Genomic DNA, 20,232 nt, shown 5'->3' with positions numbered 1-20,232 from the left:
ATGCCCCCGCTGAAATGATGTCATTTTTGTAACGCATGCACAGGCAAAGAGATAATTTTCAAAATTACTTTTTAAGTGAAAAAATTGAAATTGATATCATAATTCACTGACTACAGTTGGCATTAGCTTTTCTAAATATTACATAAATCACTGACTACAGTGGAAATTAGCTTCTACAACTATTACCTTCAATGTCTTCCGCTGCACCAAGTGACCAAGAATACCCATAAGACGATCAATTAACTCATCTTCTGAGACCTTACCTTGGCTTGCCTGCAATAACATTGAACAGTTCATTACGAAAGTCAAAGACATCTAGAAAGTAAAGATATATAATTTGTGCAAATAACAGAAACAAAACAATGATAAGAGCACAGCAAGAAGAAATCCACACATTCTACTCTGAACTAATGAGGTGGAGCCTATTTTTGGTATTAGGATGTGGAGAGGCCATGAGAGAATTTTTAGAGGTAGTATACCTAAACAGCTAGGGCATAAAAGTCAACTCCCCAAGGATCTAGGTGCCAGACAACATATGAAATATCACTACCAACCCACATAGGTATTGATTATATTGCTGATTGATGCAGTTTTGCATTAAGTCATACTGTGTATATTGTTGAACCTGCCGAATTGACAAACTGCATTTACGTGAACCCAGTTACCAATATACCTCTGTCAGATTTCCTTTATTTTGTTCAAGCTTCTTGTCATTGTTTTTGTTGATAAAAATTCAATATAATGATAGATCATACCTATTTGCTGGTTAATTTTCTTTGGTAAACATAATATTTTTATGACCCATTTATCAGCAATTGATATTTGCTTTTGATATGAACGAAGATGACAAGTTTTCTTAGATGAGTCAAATTGATATTTGACCACCAAAGCAGGGTCCAACTTCCTCTGATAAAGAATCAGACATATTCTATACGCACCTACCTTGAGCTGTCATATCATATCATAACATGCTGGTTACATATCTTTTGTTAGTGAATTGTATCCTTCAATTACGCCTTGTGCAAAGTGCCAACACATCATGTAGTAGTGCAAAATTCAGTGCTCATCATTGACTGTCATTGGACAATACATGATTCTTCAATCATAGCAAATCCCACAGAATGTCTCGATGCAAATAATTATTGTGTATAATATCACACCAGGAACAGGCAACCATATATCGATAGGATATCATCAACACAATACATGGATGTTGCAACCGACATTGTTACAATTAGCAAGCCAAATCACAAGTGCTGAACTACATTATCTAGCCCAATCTACCATCATAACAAGTTCAGCATTACTTAAGCTGACTCTCCTTTCACCCCCATTAGTTGCGAATCTAATATATATATATATATACACACATAGAGAGAGAGAGAGAGAGAGAGAGAGAGAGCCAGACTAAAATAAGGTCAATTAGATTTGGACTCAGATATGGTCCCAGATTAAACTCTATAATGGAGGTCCTATATCGATGATCCAAGCCGTTGGATGTGATCTACTATCTCAAAATTGCTTGCACACAAAAAAATCATATGATTTGAAAACCCCTAGCCTATTCATCAAATAGTTAAAAATTAAACAGCCTAAATAAAATTAAGTTAAATATATTTTTTAATCACTTGATGCATGAGTTAGAGGTCTTCAAATTATATGATTTTTTGTGTGCAAACAGTTTTGACGTAGTAGCTCACAGCCGACAGCTTGGATCATCGATATAAGATCTCCATTGTCCAATTTTGATTTGACCATATCTGAGCCCAAATCTGATTGACTTTACCCAAGTTTGCCCATATATATATATAAATATATATATATATATATATATATATATATATATATATATATATATAATGGAAGTTCTGCTTCAACAGAGCTCTCTGTTCGCCACCTACACAGATATTAGGGCTCACTGTTCACTATGTGTTCAAATATTATTTACTTTCATTATCGAGAGACAAGCTCTTAAATATTCTAAGAAAAACATGAGTTTTCTCTTTCCTCATATGACATAGAATACATGAAAAAAAAAAAAAATAATAATGTATATTTAAACTAATGTAAAAAATGAATTTTGAAAAAAATGTTTAACCAAAAAATTGCGCAAATGGAAATAATATTTGTTATTGATCTCAAAATCAACTATTATAATGTGTTATAAGAGAATCATTTATCAAAAATAAGAAATTTATTCTTCCATAGAGAAGGTATTAAGATCTTATAAATTAATTATGAGCAAAGAATTTTTGATGAATATGATTAGTTCTCATCAAGAGTAGTGTAAATGTTTCACCATATGGAACCCCATATTAATAATGTTATTAATAAAGCTCTTTATTTTAGATACTAAGTACAACTTTTATTTAGTATGGTTGCCTATGAAAATATAGCAATATAATATCATTAATAAGAACTTTGTTATCCCATTAAACTGTATTAAAGAAAGAAATTTTCATTAGTATTACTAAATTAATACATAAATTAAAGACGCTATTAATAGCAATATTGTTTAATGTATGATGATATTAAATAAAAAAAATACTTTTTGTTAGTATGGCATCTTACCCATATCCTGTGTGGGTCATCAAGCTACACTAATAACTTATTAATTTCTAATATATTTCTATGATCATGATATTACATAAAAGCAAAAGCACAACCACTAAGAACCCTGCTATATTGCATTTAAATATCTCCTAGATGCAACACTTTTCTATTTCACATTGCAAGTAGGTTGGATCATGATCTTATTATATTACATTATCGATATACATGCAGATACTATTAAAATTTTGTGTAGTTATAATATATCATAATGTTAATAAAAAAATTATTTTAGAAAATAATTACTTCTTCGATCTATTATATTTTATTCTATTTCTATAATCCATTCTATTGTATCTATTCTATATTGTGTTTCAAGAACAGTTGGAAAAGGGAGAAAAAACTGCATCCTGCGCATTGTGCAGGTTATATGCTAGTTTCTAGCTAGAGTTGACTCACTATACTCGTTGTAAAGCAGCTGCAGAGAAGAAGATGCAACAAACAGACTATATGACCACATCAATTTTGGGATCAACCATTGAGTGCCCCACCCCACCCCTTCTTCCTTTTTTTACTCCTCACTCAAAAAAAAAAAAAAAAGCACTTATAAAAAACACCAGAGACGGGGCGGGGAATCTACTTTTGCAGACAATATCAACATGTCATCCCCCAGCTTAAAACTTTCTGTGGTAGTTGGCACTAAGAATAGTCACTGTTTTTAAGACCCAGCAGAGTCTACATCAGAAGCCATATACGTTCCTAAAACAGAAGCCACCTAGCATTAGTGCCTACTGGAAGCTTCAAATATGCAAGATGAAAAATGATAGTGAAAGCATTCCAGCTCATCACTAGAAATTATTCATGCAGATATGTGATATGATGGAAATGCAGAGGGTATAAATCATGAAAGGATTTAATTTGACCTCTAAGTTAGATAACGGAATTAAAAATGTAAAAGATCATGAGGGTATGAGGATCAAGTATTCATTGGGTAGAACACTACTAAAAGCATTAGCTGGAGACAAAGAATGAGATAACTCAAAAATTACCGACAATCTTGCAACTTTAGCAAGCTTCTGTTTTACTTCCTGAGGAAGCCTCCTTTTAACTCCTTGAGATGAAGGATCCATTTCCTGAACATAAATACTTGGTGGTCTGGCTGCAACAAAAATTCAGAACAACGACAATCAGAACTGAGTTGCTTCCACTGGTACTCCATAAGGCTAAACCTCAACAAAAAGTACTCCAGTTTTGAATTGTCAAATGGCTTACACTCTGCAACTATCTTTTCTAGGTCCCGAATGGCTCGTTCAAGTGTTGTGCCTTTCGGTCTAACAGTGGAGCCTTCCTTCACCCTTGTGAATGTTGGTTGCTGCAAGACATAAAAAACCAGCCAAAAGATGGATTATGCTGCGTATGAAAGAAGAGTGATGTGCTCAGCAAGTGATATAGCACCCAGTCCAACTGTAGTACCAGGTATTGAACAAGATGGCATTTATAATCTATCATGTTGCGCCAAACCTCAAAGCAACCAGGATAAAAGAGTTTTTTTTTCTGTTTTTAACAATATTGTCATAAGTAGTGTCACATGAGATCTAAGCTGCCAGTAGCACAGGTAAGTAGCAAAGTGCTAGAAACAGCAAATAGGTGCACAACATCTCTCAGTTGCCGAGTTCCACCAGATCACCATCCACTGGGATTATCATTTAACTGCGAAAGGGCTCCTTTCAAGTTTAAAAGCATAAACCATTGTTGATAGATACTCCATCCTCCAATAAGAGAAACAAGGAGGTAATAATTGAAATGCAACAGACCTTCATTAGATGAAAAAACAATTTACCTTATAGCTAGTATTAACAAGAGCATATCACCTTATATGCAATAGATAGATAAAGAATAGCAATAAATACAATTTAGTCGATGAATATGGAAAAAAAGGAATCAAGGAAATATGGAAGTAAAGAGGTCCAAACAAAATCTCTTAGACTAAGGAACATCATGATTAGCTTGTAAAAATATAAAATTTATAATTCTTAGGGATCAATCTTAGAATATAATCATAGTACGCACAGAGAAAACACATGGCTGGAAAAGTTCAGGATCAGTATTTCTTTGATCTAGTCTATTAGATCAAGTAGAAAGAGGTTGCAGTGTTGTTTGGGCATTACATGCTAGCAAGACTTTTTGTGGACTTCCACAAGATGAGTCAGACTGCTCAAATATCAAATGGATCAGACCATCAGGCAGATAAGGCAGTTCAGTCACATAAGAAGAATTTTGCATAAATCGAAATGTTGCGATCAATGTACAATCTCCAATGACACTGCTATAAATGAAATAATAGGAAGTTTTGGGGTTTCACCAGTCTACCCCGAGAAAAGTAGGATGAAGGAGAATCCCCTCGTGTCGCACTTTTGCAGATCATGAGAAATCACATTAGGTTTGACTTTTTTTTATATGTGTCTGGCATATCACAAACCTACCAGGCCAAAGAGAAGGGAGTAAAATATCAAATTAAAAAAATGAACCTCCACAAATCCAAGCACTTTTCTTTACCATGATTTCATATAACCAACTGAAGCAACTAGAGAGATATGTCTTCTTGTTTTTAATGATGACAAAGTACACTGTGAAAAGTTTAATGAGAACCATTTATTCTGAAGATGCCAGGATGTATTCTTATAAAGCTGATAAGAACGGAAGATTTGAAAATTCAAGCATAGAAACAAACTAGCAGTCCACTTCTCCGATCTGTAGCTAAACAGAGGCACTGATACCCATCCTCGAGGGTATCTGATGAAAGCAGTCCTGCCATGCAGTTACATCACTCCACCAAAATACTACTTTCAAAATAATAAAATCAGAGGAAATTCTAATATAAATAAGAACAGAAACATACCAAACTAATCAACCGATTCAGCAGCATTTAGTAGTTCTAATGGGATTTAATGCCTTGTTATATCAAATGTTTCCCGAGTTACAAATTCTTATAGATGGTACCTCCATTTAGCCACATCAGAGAAATTAATAGAGAGGTCTAAGCTGAAAATAAAGCTCATAAACATTTGTGCTGAAGAGCTGCAAGCCATTTATATAACTTAAAAGCACACAGTACAGCTTCAACAAGACTATGAAAAGTTTTAAATATTCATAACAAGTAAAAATGTTTAAAAAGAAATTGAGGAACAAAGTAGAAATCAAGCAGAGAAAACAGAAAAAGAATCACTTTGCAGAAAAAAATAAATGTTGTGCATTCTAAAAATTTTAACTATGACAAGCGCTTACTGCTGGCATAGGATAGACACTCCCAGAAGAATTCATGTCAGGAAATTCGCCAGTTCCATATTTCTCCTTGCGCCGTAGTTTAGCTGATACTTCTTCATTCTCACCATTCGGCAATCTCCTGGATTGAAATTCAACTTGAGAAGAAACACCCTTGTCCTGAGATGTCTGATACATGGGATCAAAAGAGTTGCCTGTTCCTCTTGATTTATGAGTGAGGTCCTTGGATGGCATCACAGCTTTGTGTTTATCAAAATCTTTTGATTCCAACGGTAGTGATGAGATATCCTTATTTAGTAGTTTCACAGGAGGATTTTCCGAATTGATGGTGAGATCAGCAAACCTTTTTTTGTAGGCCCCTGTAGGGGCATTTAGTTTATCGTCTATAAGTTTGTTTTCCTCATAATAATTTTCGACATATGGAAGAGCCAGAACTTTAGCAGAGCTTGATAGTTTCTTTCCTGCCAATGGTGCACTCCTTGCAGCAGCCTTGATTCGCATATTACCCATGTTTATGGATTCATTGGGAACATGATCATGATCCTCCCCATGAACCTTTGTTGAATCTTTTCTTCTCCTTTTCTTTGGCGCCACATTAGGTGATGCCATAGGCTCACTGATACAAAAAAGAAAAATGTATTAAGATGTTTTGCTCATGATCATTTATCAAACTAATATCAATGAAAGGCCTGCATTGTCTTCTATTGTCACTTGAGAAATTGTACATGGCCAAAATTAGTTAGTTCTCGTGAATTTCATATGACTGGAAAAAATCACAAAGATTACATTTATAGGAAACTATAAATGTTGACACAATATTGAAATTTTTTAATCAAGACATCAATACAAAAGTTTTAATTAAACCTCTGGATATAATTATGTGATGACAATTTAATGTAAAAGGAATGCAGCTAAAGGCTGCTGATGTTAGTAATAAATCAAATGCCCTCATTGGAAAGAAAGATGGTCCATTCTATTTTGAAGGAAATCTGTCAAGTTTACAGCATTGATCTTTCTAAGGAGTTCTCTGAGCATGTGTTGCGCAAGCTAATATCCAGGATATTAGTAGTAATTGTCTCCTGATGTCAGCAAGTGCATCCTAGGTGCCACTAAAGGTTTTCACCTTGGCTGAGATCTCAGTTTGTATCAGTACTGGGCACTCACCAATACAATATGCACGACATACGAGTCCTATTATCCCAGCAGATATAAACCAAGATATCCAAGACATTGGCTGGCATGACATCAACAGATCAGCTAATATTTTCCAATGACTTTTTTACTTCTTTAAATGATTTTTATCAACAAATCTCCAAATTAATGCTTCAAAATAGTTTCTAATCTAGTTTTATTATATTGGCCAAGATTCAGATATCTTGATTCCAACATACTGGTCAAAATCTCACAAAATCTTGGTCTTCAATGTTTTCCCACCTTCAGTCTCAGATGAAATAAACTGAGATCTTAGTCCATCTTTATCTCAATTGCTAACTGAGATGACCTATATCTTAGCTTCTTCAAATCTTGGTGTCACTAAAGCAGAATTACTATAAGCAAGGACAGACAAGGTGACTGGGTAATTGATGTACTCTACAGCATTCACAAAACAGTGCACCTTTCAGTTCGTCTGCTGATGCTACTGGGTTGTCACCGGGGTATCTGGGGGACCGCCTAGTAGACAGGCCACAAGATGCTAGGAAGACCCTTGCCTGGACCATCATGCAGCCACACACTGATAAACTCAGGCATGCATGCATGCAATCCATACATAAATACATATAGACATAAATATATACATATAATAGATAGGTAAATAGACAGATAGACAAACAGATATATAGAGAAATGCATATGAAATTATCAGAGTAGGTAGTATAAATAAATATGCATACATATAACATAAGTAAACACATGGAAGAAGATTATAGCCATGAAGCACTTGAAACAGATGTGCAGCAAGTCCAAATTTGCCTAAAAACTTCCAATACTAAGTAACAAGTGCAGTCATAAGTAAACAAACTGCCTCCTTCAAGAATGCATGCTGAAAACTATGTTACTTTTAAAAACAACAAATCAAGTAATAAAAGTGCAGATAAGTTGGCCCTCTGGGTGAATGCTGAGAAATTTACCAACCTTAACTGGGAAGAAGCAGGAGATACAAAAAAGAGTATGCAGCAGGATGATGTCTTACAAGAATTCAAAGAAGAAAAAATCATGTATCTCAATGAAAAATAACTATTTAACATCTGTTCCATCTGTTACAGAGAAACGTAACCTTCTTTCCCCAACCACATTCCACAAACAAACAATAAAAATAAAACAGTGCAACCATATAAAGAGCATAAATTTGATGGTTTTTATATTTCTAACAAACCAGATAAGATGATTCTACCATGGAGGACATCAAGCTAGGGAAAACAATAGCGATAATATCTTTGCTTGATTTGTGCAAAAAACAAAGGATTTGGATAAAGAGGTGAAGAAAACTGCTACAAATATCCATAGACAGATCAGACTGATATGACATCAATCATAAACAGGCAGATTTGTCAAGATTTAGTATAGAAAATTCACCAAATTTCATTAGATTCTATCTAGAATCTGATTGAAGGCTTGCAATTTATTTTCTTTTAGAGGGGCCTAGAATCCATTTCTCACTTAAGAAGTTTTAATCTAACTATTCTAAGATAACATGAGAATTATTATAACCATTATGGCTGGGAGCATACTTGTAATCATCTGAGTGAAATAAAGCAGCCAGACTCAGAAAGCAAACAAGCAAGCTGGCAGGAGTCTTAATTGGATCAAGAGTCATCAACAGGCATACTTTCAAGAACCTCCATAGGCTACTTTTGGAGATCTTTATGGGCAATTTCCTAGTCAAAAACAAACCTCAGAACCGGTTGTCCTAAGGGTATGTAAGGTTGTTCTGACTTCTGAAAACTATGGAAAGGAAAAAGGGAAAGGAAAACATTTTCCAAGAAAAAGGAAAACAAGTATCCAAATTTGTAAAATCCATTTATGCATTAGTTTAGTTTTTGTACCATCCGAACAGTTAGAAAACTCAATTTTTTCTAAATCTTTAGTTCCCCAAAGCCTTTTCCAAATCTAGCCTTTTTCCAAATCTTACAAGCTTTCTAATACATTCTCATATTGGGTTTTGTGACTGTTATGTATCTTCCTTTTTTCAAATAAAAAAAATCAAAACAGTGTTAAAGTTCAAATTTTCCTTAGCTGAAATGGTCAATTGTCCCTTCTTGGATGGTCAGAAGTAAACAAGCTTGTTACATGTGTGCCACTTTTCTCATACAGACCTTGACTTCCTGCAAAATGATGCCCTCCTTTTGACATCCACTGCCACAATACCACCTTGATTTAAGGGGTGCAGCTTCAAAGCTTTGCATCTAAAGACAGTTCTTTTATACATTTACCAACAAAAGAATTTTGACATCCAAGACTTATAATATTGGGATTGTAGAAAGTCTATCCAAGTCTATTCTAAATTGTACACAAAGAATGTCCTCCAATCAAACACAAATTTCATTTAAATCAGCACCAATATCAGTAAACTTTGAAGCTAGTTCTAAGCAAATAAGGTTAAGCAAGTGGTGGATTATTTCTTTCCATGAAAAGATGAGCAATTTGATACATGATTGGGCAATGTTACTCAAGAGTCAAGACAAAAGATATGGGTGTAGTGTCAGCAGTCCAGGCATCCCAAAAAAAATAATAATTATAATCTTACATGAGAAACTTTAAGGTTGCGTTTGGTGCATTGCCAGATAGTGGTAATGCAGATTACTTGGTAATCTGGATTACCTGAAAACTGGATAGATTGTCAATAATGCTGATTACTATGTTTGATACATGCAGATAATGTTGCAATAAAATTACTGAAAATCTTGATTGACATGTTTGATATGATAATCAGATTACTGGTAATGTAACATCAAATTTTCAAAATATCCTTAAATCAAATTTATTAAAAATCACACTCGCACAAAATTTTTATTTTTTTCAGAATAAAAGAACAAAAATATATTATATATTAGAATATATAATATATATTATATTATATAATATATATTATATAATATATAATATTATATATTATATATTATATATATAATAATATTATACATATTATATATATCATATATTATATTATAATAATATATAATATGTTCTACTATCTTCTTCTTTCCCGATCAAACCCAAACCCCATGAACCACCACCACCGCCACCAATCCCCATCTTCCCTTCACTGCCGATGAGCACCAACTAACTTCAACCATCGACGGCCGGCCAGAGATCACCGTCCTAGCCATTGGTGAACCAGCGATGAGTCGGTGATGGAGAGGTGCTCCTCACAATCAAGCGGAGATGGAGAGGCCCAAATCGATGCTCCTCCCACCAAATCATGACCGACGGCCGTTGGGAAAAATCAGATCGGTCGGCCATCACCTTCTCCAATGCCTCCAACTCTTTTATACCTCCGATTAGGAAGGGAGAATCGTCGGTTTGCCAGATCCGACGGTTCCAACTTCATGCCTTCCATCCCCAAAGAAAAACCCCCCGACCGTGCTCCCTTGGCCACCGCCCCCTGCCCCCTGGCCGCCCGTCGCGCTGCCACCCCTCTCCGGCCCCTCGACCGCCCGCGCTGTCCTAGCCACTACCATTGGAGGATGAGTTGGGGAGGTTGGGGAGGAGACACGGGTTTCCCGACGGGTGGCGCCACGCAGGGAGAGACAGAGGGGAGGAGGGCAGTTTTGTCCCAAAAATTTATTGCAAGATTATCTCATGGAAGGTAATCTGGATAGCCACCCCTCTCTTAGGTAATCCAGATTACCTCATGGAAGGTAATCTGGATAGCCACCCCTCTCTTAGGTAATCCAGATTACCTCATGGAAGGTAATCTGGATTACCTGGTAATCCAGATTACCAATCTAAAAGACATACCAAACATGATAATCTGGTGGAGCCCTTTTAAATTACCAGAAACCTGGATAGATTGCCAGCTACCAAATGCAACCTAAGAAATTTGACATAGAGGCACAAGTTTGTTTTAGATGTGTACAAATATGTAAGACTATATGTGTATAACAAATATTAAATATGATCAATAAGGTAATCTGGATTACTTGATAATCCAGATTACCAATCTAAAAGACATACCAAACATGATAATCTGGTGGAGCCCTTTTAAATTACCAGCAATCTGGATAGATTGCCAGCTACCAAACGCAACCTAAGAAATTTGACATAGAGGCACAAGTTTGTTTTAGATGTGTACAAATATGTAAGACTACATGTGTATAACAAATATTAAATATGATCAATGGCTTAATAATTTTATAAAACATGCAAAAATTTCACCAAATGTGATGTTATATTTGATGACTTTTATGTAGAAGTGCCAAAAGGTAAATATGTAGTTATGGTGGCATCATGATACTTGAGATAAAGTTCAAGTCTAATATGTCAAGAAACCAAAAATTTGACATATTCAAATAAGAATTAGAATTGCAGTTTTCAAGTATAGGAGAATACCTACATTACAAGGCCATTCTACCGGTAGATCAAGATTTTTTTTAAAAAAAAAATAACAAGACATAGATGCAAGCATAACTGCAAGTACTCAAGAGAGAACTTACACATGCTCTAACTTTCCTTTATTGACAAAATATCCATCATGTTTGGTTCTCAATTTGTCAACTTGAAAATACTCATCCTGCAAGAATACCATATATGACATAAGACGGAAGGGAAATCAGCCAACAAAAATAATCCAATCAAATTTACAAGTGATAAGTGTTGAGATAAGCATAACCATGGCTGACAAATCTTGTAAAGAAAATTATATAAACTAGTCAAAATTGGTTGCTATCGTCATCTTATTTCTTTGAAATAATGACTGATACGTTTTATTTTGAAACCAAGCATCTCATAACGGAAGAAAACACAAATTTGAAGGAAAAAACTTCTGTTATATCTTTCACTTTGTATAAATTTATGTGTTGAGACACAAACTAAGTACATTATGTAATGGCAGGTTTCAGTTGCTCTTAAACAACATATGCTTTTAGGTTCCATGTTGCAGAGTAGCATGTCCAATCATGTTGTAAACCTTTTGCATCCGCTGCAATGTTATAAAGCATAACACCCAATCTTGGTCGATACCATAGAACTACACCAGCTCCAGATTCAGTTCGCCTTTTAATTGCTAAACACATCATAAAAGATGGCTCAAGAGTTTATCAGAATAATGGAGACTTTTGACAACCTTATTACCATGGAAGCAATAGCGGAGAATCAGACTAGAAGCATCATAAAAAACATACATACATGAATAATGGAGACTTTTGACAACCTTATTACCATGGAAGCAGTAGCGGAGAATCAGACTAGAACCATCATAAAAACCACACACACATACATACATACCATCATAAAAAAACATACATACAGAAGCAATAGCGGAAAATCAGACTAGAACCATCATAAAAACATACTATACATATGAATGTATACACACGCACACGCGCACACACACAGATACATAGACATACACACACATATGTATACACACACACACATGTAAATACATATATATATACATTATATATATACACATGCGCGCGTATGCGTATATATGTATGTATGTATTTATCTACAATAATGACCAATGAGAAGTTTAATATTCTTTCGTGGAAAGAATAATGCAAGCATATCAAGCAATAAACCTATTGAATCCTAGAGTTTCCAACTTCTCCATGATCTGGAGTTCAAATCTCAATGAAAACAATATTTATGATTTTGCTGCATGCCCTGGTGCAGTTTTATGTACGTTCCAATAAACAACCGCTAAATATTATTATGTTTCCTCAGCAATAAAGAGAAAATAAATAAATCTTTGTCCAAAGTATCTAAGATAAAAAGATACAAATATCCTCTAATCAATTGAAAGGTGACTCTTCCTCAGCATTCTTTAAAAACACCAGTTGTGATTACTAAATTTGTTTTACTGAAATATGGACATTAACAATGAGCAGAGAGATATATATGGAAATCACTTAACTGGAAGTCATGGCTATGATACCATGGTGAAGTAATAGACTAATAGCAAATTTGTGATAGTCAATTATGAAGTCCATGTTTAAAAGAATATTATGTCAGCATAAAGCTTCGAGAATGCTCCTTGACATCACAAGAATAATTCTATGACAAACAGAAAAGGCATATAAACTAACCAACTCGGTATCATCAATGAAAGAATCCTCAGTGTCATATTGATCATCATCCGGAGTATCATCAAGATCCTCCTCATCACTGCTTTGTTTTCCCTGAAACCAAGAACTTCACGAGTTAATAAAGTTATCGTCCACTCAATCACATCCCAACAACATATCATATTGAAGGATCATCACATTAAGCTAATGAATTTCTAATGCTACAAGGATACTTCTTTCCTATCACTCTCGATGCATTACCAAAAATTAACTATATGACACACTTCATACCATGTACAGGCGTTCAATCTTCTCAATAACAGCACTAAAACGATTTGGGGCTGGTACTGCATCCTTTAGCTCATTTTCCACAGGCTGAACACAAAGAACAAGCCACAGTTAAAATAATTGTTAAATTTGCTATTCAAATCAATCTACCAAACACGAACTTATAGTTACAGAACAGAAACTGAATAAACGATGTCCTGCATACAAACAGAAGGACTTAAGCTACAAACAGCAATGATCATTTACATGCAAACAGACAAGTATGCAATTGCAAGATATAATACAAATTCAATGGACCAGAATGAACTGCTTATGGTTATGATGAGCATATCTTTCTTAAGGTCAGTAAAACTCTGTGCTCGGATTTATAATTAGCTCCCATGACCCATCTATTTGAATTTTTTTTTGGTGAATTCTCCTTCACAGATTGTTCCTATCAAAGGCTAAAAACTCATTGAAAACAAGTTGTTTCAATTTTTTTGCTCACAAACTATTGGATTTGAATATGTATTTATCAAAGGCTCAAATTCTCCTTCACAAATTGTTTCTATCTACTTAAGTTTTAAAAATATATATAATGATCAATGTTGAGTATTAGTTTTGATTTTAGTTAGTGATATATTTACACAATGTCACAGAGCAACTAAGAGAAAATTGCATAAAGGCTATTGACTGCAACTTAGTACAAAAGAACTCGTTGAAACATTTCCTCTAAAGAACATGTTAAATTCCCTCCCTCGAGTCAAAGTCTGGCTCCACCTTTGACTACTCCACAGGTTAGGATCAATAGTATGTCCTCTTCAAAAAGATATAGAATATTAAAGATATTTGCATTCCAATTATCCGCTCCATCATAAGTTCATAACCGATCTCACCTCATTCTTCCAAGAGACACTGACAATAGCACTACTGAGTTCAGAAGCAGATAATGGTGTCAGTAGCTCAATAGAAGGGCAACATAACTCAATCAAAGAAACAAGATAACTAAGAAGTTCAGCGACAAGCACGCTGTAAGCATCCTAAAGCTCATCTATGATTTATCAAAAAGGTACTCGAATCCAAAACAACAGAACAGAGAAAACAATCATTGCATCATATGACCCTAGAAAAAGCAAAAGCACCATGAATCTCGAACAATATCAAAACCAAAAGGGCAAAGGGAACAAAATTGAAGCCAGTAAAACCCCACCTCAGCAGCCACGCCAGCGTGGGGACCAAGGGCAGGGTCGGCCCCAGAAGGAGGGAAAGAATCACCGCCACCGCCCTTGCCGGATTCCCTGAGAAGCCTCTTCCAGGAGACGATGGTGGTCTCGCCGGGCCGAAGCTCCACCGTGAACCGCTGCCGCTGGCCAGTCGCCTCCGGGCCCGGTGGTGGCGGCGCCTCCTTTGGGGGATTAGAGGAGGAGGAGACCGGGGGCGGCGGGGCGGAGGGGACGGGGGAGGACGAGGAGGAAGCCCTAGCGGCGACGGTCGCGGTCCCGCCCTTGTCCTCGTCCATGGTCGCGGCAAGGGGGGTGGGTAGGGGGAGGGTTGGATTCTAGGGCATCCAAGATCGGGGGAGCTCTTCCTCTATATATAGAGAGGAGGGGTTCATCAAGGATTTGGGGGATCGGTAGCGGTGGTGGCCGGGGGAGACCATTCGACGGGGAGGGAGTGAAGGAACCCTCCTCACTCTCTCTCTCTATCCCCCCTCTCGCTCGAGCGCTCGGATGCGGAAACAGAGACGCACCCCTCGCGCGGGATTGTCCTGATGCCCGGACCTACCGTACATCAACAACCCGTCATTTGTTTTCTATTTTTACAGTTTTATTTTTTCGGTAGAATATTTTTACAGTCTTATTATAGTCTGACCCCTGACCTTTTCCCAACATTCACACTGCCCGCCTTTAGGTTACCAAAACTTTCAGTTTCACGTAAGAGTTGCAATTGGGCCGAATGAGATAGGATCAATACAGATTAAATCAAAAAATTATTAATTTAAATTTAATTTTTTTTATTATATAAATTAAAATTTTAAATTTAAATTTAATTTATTTATTAAATAAATAAGTCAATCCAACCTATCTAACTTATTTGTTAAACTAATCAAATTAGATTTAACGGATTGAGCGAGTTAAACGGATTAAACAGCTCAAATTAAATAGATCAAAAATATATTAGATAAATTTTAAATATTTTTTAAATAAATTAAATAAGATAAATAGGTTGTATGGTTAAATTTAATCTAAATATTAAATAAATTAAATAGATTAAATATTTAAAATTTAAATTCAATCTAAATATCAAATAAATAAAATAGAACAATTTATTTATAATTTAAATTTATTTAATATAAATTTAAATTTATTTATAATAGATCGAATATAAATTAGATTGATGAATTAAATTATATCCTGTCAGCCCTAATTGCACCTCCAATTCAAATTTTCTTAGAGCTGTCTCCTTGGCATCTTTGTTTCTTAACTCCATGTTCTTTTTGTTTCTTTCTAAAAGTTAATTGCCTTGTTTACTCATGTCAGGTGTTATGCTGATTAGACAACAAAAAGAGGTGATAACAATTAGTGACTTCAGGAGAATGGGAAATGGAAGGATGTTCAACATTTGGAAAAAATTATAGCATGCACTGTATACACCATATAGCCATGTCCAACACCAATCAGTGAGGTGTATTAAGGTGGACCGATTACAAAGATAAGGGCACGACGAAAGGAACCCATGCCAATGCATCCTGATGATAAACTGTGCACGGCTGATGTGGTGCAAACAATGTAGGCAGTAATTTCTCCAACATTTGGGATTTTAAGAAGGTGTTACACAAGATCTAGAATATGAGGAGGCAATAGTTTCTCTCCAATACTTATCCACAAGGTGGGAGCTTGGGCAGGAGATCATGATTCCAAGTTCCGATCCCAACTTTTTATTAAAAAAATTTGAATTGAAGTCAGTTAGACCTACCAACTCCCATTCAAAACAGCCCAATTTGAGCCGATCCTCACAGCTTGATTATGACATTCTGACATATGATTACAGTGGCAATGAAGCTCTCAGCAATTTTTCATCTCTTTCGTGCATTTTATCTTCACCTCTCAATTGGAAGTGGAAATAGTTCAAGTTTTTTAAGCTTGGAAGCACTGAGATATCATTATGTAGGGAAGAAAGGAGGTATCTGAGAGACGGAGTAGAAGCAGCAGAGATAGAGAGAAGAGAGAAATTAGCAGGAAATATTGGCCTGAGACTGCCCATAGAATTCAGCGCAACAGCAAAATATGAAGGATGTTGTAATCCATTTGAATCCAAAAGGGAAAACGGATAAAAATGGGAAAGAAAAGAGATGCTGAACTTTATTCCGGATGGCCAGTAAATTAAGAACTCGGAATCAACTAATACAAAAGAGAAGACTTCTTGTCGTGCAAAGAATTTGTCCTTTTCAGGCAACTTGAGCACCTTCATGTCATCTCAGTCAACAATCATATTTTTCAGATCAGGTTAAAATTCAACAGTCCATGAACTAAAACCAACAGGATACATTGAAGCAAGAATCCGTTTCTCCTGACTAGGAGTACAGACATCAAATTGAGAGCAAAGGAGATTGAGCGAGAAAAATGAGTACCGAAAATCATATGGATTATAGGAAAGATAATGGCATCAACTTATTCTCCCCATCTTTGACACTCCATGTCTTCCTGCTATCATACTTCTATCTAACATAGCAAGTGACATGCAAGATTAAGAAACAAGTAGTCTGGAAAATTTACCAGGAGTCCAAGGTTGTTCTTTGATTTAGTTCATGTTTATTGGAAATGCATTGCTACTAAAAAATTCTTTCTCCAGTTGCGAATACTAAGAATGCAAAAGAACTCAACATGCAGAGGAAGCCTGGAATAAAGAAAACTGGTTTCCAGTTCTCAGGGCTCGAAAGATCCATATGGTACTCTGCGCTGCCTCAAGAACCTTTCCTGTGAACCCAACACCAACAATACCAGCTAATGTCCCACATGTATTGGAAAATCCCATCACAATTCCTGCATAACTTGGAGCAACATCCAAATGATTCACAGCAAAACCAGCTCTTCCTAGTGCCAGGAAACCAAGAGAAATTGAAGAACAGAATACAGTTCCTGCGGAAGTTCTGAGTAATGGGAGGGCCATTAAAGCAAATGAAGCAACTATGAAACCAACAGTATTCAACAATTTTCTGGTCTTAGTCACAGACAAGATCCTCTTGGTAATCAGATAATCTGCTATCACTCCACCAATATTGGAAAATATAAACATATTCAAATAAGGCAGCATCTTGGTTGATCCCATTTCCTGAAGACTAAGGTGAAGGCCAAGTTCAAAATATGTTGGCAACCAGTTCATCAACACGTATAACGTATAATGAAAGGTGAAGCTATTAAACAGTATAGCGCAAATTGGCAAGCTGGTGATAATTTTCTTCCATGGGATCTTAGGGACATGCAGAGAGCTCCCACCATTTTACATTTTCATTTTTTGAAGGCCCCCTGTGTCATCTTTGAACTTCATAGCTGGCAATGAGAACTCATTGAAACCAGCAGATTTTGCATCAAAATTATCAGAACGAGGTGGATCTTGTGAAAATTTGAACCAAAGAATAGACCATATGGCACCCAAAGCTGCCTCAGCCAAAAAAACCTGATTGGGGACCTTTAAATTTCACTAAATTAGGCAGAAGAAGCATGCCGCCTGCTGCGCCTAGATACATCCCTGACATTGTGAGAGATACAGAGTGGGAACGCTCAGAGGATGGTACCCATTGTGCCAGAACTGCATGAATAGAAGGAAAAATAAAGCCTTGTGCCATCCCAACAAGGAGGCGAGCTATCACCAGGACATATACGCGGTTAGGATCTAGTGGAACTAGAGCACATGTTAGAGACCATATAATAAATGACATCAGTAGAACACGTCTTCCCCCTATGCACTGTGCTATCCAACCACCAGGCACCTGTGACAAGGCATAGCCATAGTAGAATGTTGAAAGTATCAACCCCTTGCTTGACTGATTCACACCAGCAGCATCTGCAGCTGCAGTGTATGCAATTGAGAAGCCCATACGCTCAAAATAGCATACATTGGTGCAGATGAAGGTCAAGAGGACAATTACATAACGCTTTGGAAAATACATTCGTATCATGTCTCAGTGCCTTGTGCTTTATTTTTCCCAAAAAAGTGCTATATGCTTTCATCCTATGACAGCCCTGATGTGGATCATGCTCTCTGGTCTTCCATGTTTCATCACCAACTTCAAAACTTCTATAAAATAGTCTCAAAATTTCATAGTTATGATGGAGAAACTTTAAGCTAGAAATTTCCACGATTTTTTGATCATTTTCAATAATCCAACCCTCCTCAGACCCTTCAATGGCGTGAGTCTCATGCACTGGCCTCCCCCTTTTTTAAATAATCATGGAGAAAATGAAATCATAACTTTGTGTCAGAATTATTGAATAGTCATGATATCACTTGAACAGACACAAAGAGATCTTGTAGTGCAACAGTAAAAATTTTTGACTATTAGATATAACTTATAGGATATCAACACCCATCACAAAAGAATTAGCCGAAACTATAAGCAGGGATTCAGAACCTGCATAAACTTTTCCTCTGCCTGAAACTTAAATAGCTACTTGAAGACGAAAGATGCATGGTCAAAAAGAAACCGACATTCCTCTATGACATTTCCAATGAATGTTTATAACATAAGAACTAGAGTAACCAATATCAAAAATGCAGTTTAACCACATAAGAAATTTGGGACCATGATGAAGTGTATCACCAGTCATAGAACTCAAGTTCAAGCATGACTTAAGATGAAATTTTGAAACTAAACAAGGAGAATTCTCATGGTCAGTGCAAACTCTCTTAGTCTTAGGGGCCGTTTGGTTGGGGGTAATCTGGCATGAAAAAATGATTCTCATGTCAGATTACTATGTTTGGTATGAAAAAGGAAAGAAAGAGATGGTAAAATAGTTGGTGGGCCCCATGCTAATTTTTCAGAGAGAGAAGATAAAATAAATACCATATGGGGGTTGGTATTTGATAAATTTTCGAGGGGCGATAATCCATACTTGACAAAAATACCCCCAATAAAGTTGCATATGTAATTATTGAATTTATTCTGATGTCTTTCCAAATTCATTCAATAAAGCATTTTGGTAAAAAAATTAAGATGGAGATGGTATTATGTAAAGATCTATGTGATTATAGTAATTACATAAAAACTAATTGAAAATGACAATGTTATTAGTATTAAAAAATTATTTTATATTGAAGGGTATATTTATAAATTTGGCCATATTCCTATGTACATTTACCTCCAACCAAACGTAGTAATTTTTTTTCAATGTCCTTTTCCGGAGTAATTTTTGTACCAACCAAACATAATAAAAATTATTTTCCTCCGCAATCATTTTTTCAGATAAATGATTCTCAAAAATTATCAGATTGCCCTATAATTTGACATACCCCAACCAAACAGACCCTTCAAGAGAATTGTAGCCATAAGAACCACCATAAGGTAAAAAATATATGTACATCACAGTATATCTTTACTGCAAACATGCCAGCTTGATCGCAATGCCAATCAGCAGATACATTAAAAGAATGCTGAATGTTCCAATGTCACTTAAAGAATCTGAATACAAACACCATCCAAAATTGGACATAGCAATTAGCCACAGTGAAATTTATACATTCTGCCTCAACATCATCATCTATGCAGCAAGGGCATTTACAGAAGTCAGAAGTCAAGAAGGTAACTCCATCACTATAGCACATAGATCACTTTTTGCGCTATTGCCACCTTCCATCATCAAATTCTCATGAGCATCCAGTTATGGTAATTGATTCATTTTTAACA

General features: G+C 35.8%; 1 protein-coding gene and 1 pseudogene across 2 annotated transcripts in view; both read right to left on the bottom strand.

Annotated features, from left to right (window-relative positions):
- Positions 1 to 20,232, bottom strand: part of LOC105037249 (ubinuclein-1) — a 31,131-nt gene that overhangs the window by 7,853 nt on the left and 3,046 nt on the right. The window contains exons 1-8 of one of the 2 annotated variants that reach the window (XM_010912939.4): positions 14,539 to 15,024; positions 13,353 to 13,436; positions 13,083 to 13,175; positions 11,487 to 11,563; positions 5,836 to 6,448; positions 3,823 to 3,922; positions 3,600 to 3,709; positions 187 to 273 (exon numbers count right to left, since the gene is read on the bottom strand). In XM_010912939.4, coding sequence (XP_010911241.2) covers positions 187 to 273; positions 3,600 to 3,709; positions 3,823 to 3,922; positions 5,836 to 6,448; positions 11,487 to 11,563; positions 13,083 to 13,175; positions 13,353 to 13,436; positions 14,539 to 14,847 — 1,473 coding nt within the window. In that variant the 5' untranslated portion in view covers positions 14,848 to 15,024. Of the gene's footprint in view, positions 1 to 186; positions 274 to 3,599; positions 3,710 to 3,822; positions 3,923 to 5,835; positions 6,449 to 11,486; positions 11,564 to 13,082; positions 13,176 to 13,352; positions 13,437 to 14,538; positions 15,025 to 20,232 lie in introns of those variants that run through there. The other variant, XM_073246267.1, reaches the window with a different exon arrangement.
- On the bottom strand, positions 17,100 to 18,727 carry LOC105037239 (probable anion transporter 6; annotated as a pseudogene).

This window comes from Elaeis guineensis, chromosome 1 (assembly GCF_000442705.2).
Source record: "Elaeis guineensis isolate ETL-2024a chromosome 1, EG11, whole genome shotgun sequence".
In the NCBI taxonomy this organism is placed as follows: domain Eukaryota; kingdom Viridiplantae; phylum Streptophyta; class Magnoliopsida; order Arecales; family Arecaceae; genus Elaeis; species Elaeis guineensis.
Note: the sequence above shows the minus strand (reverse complement) of the source record. Positions and strands in the feature narration are given on the sequence as shown.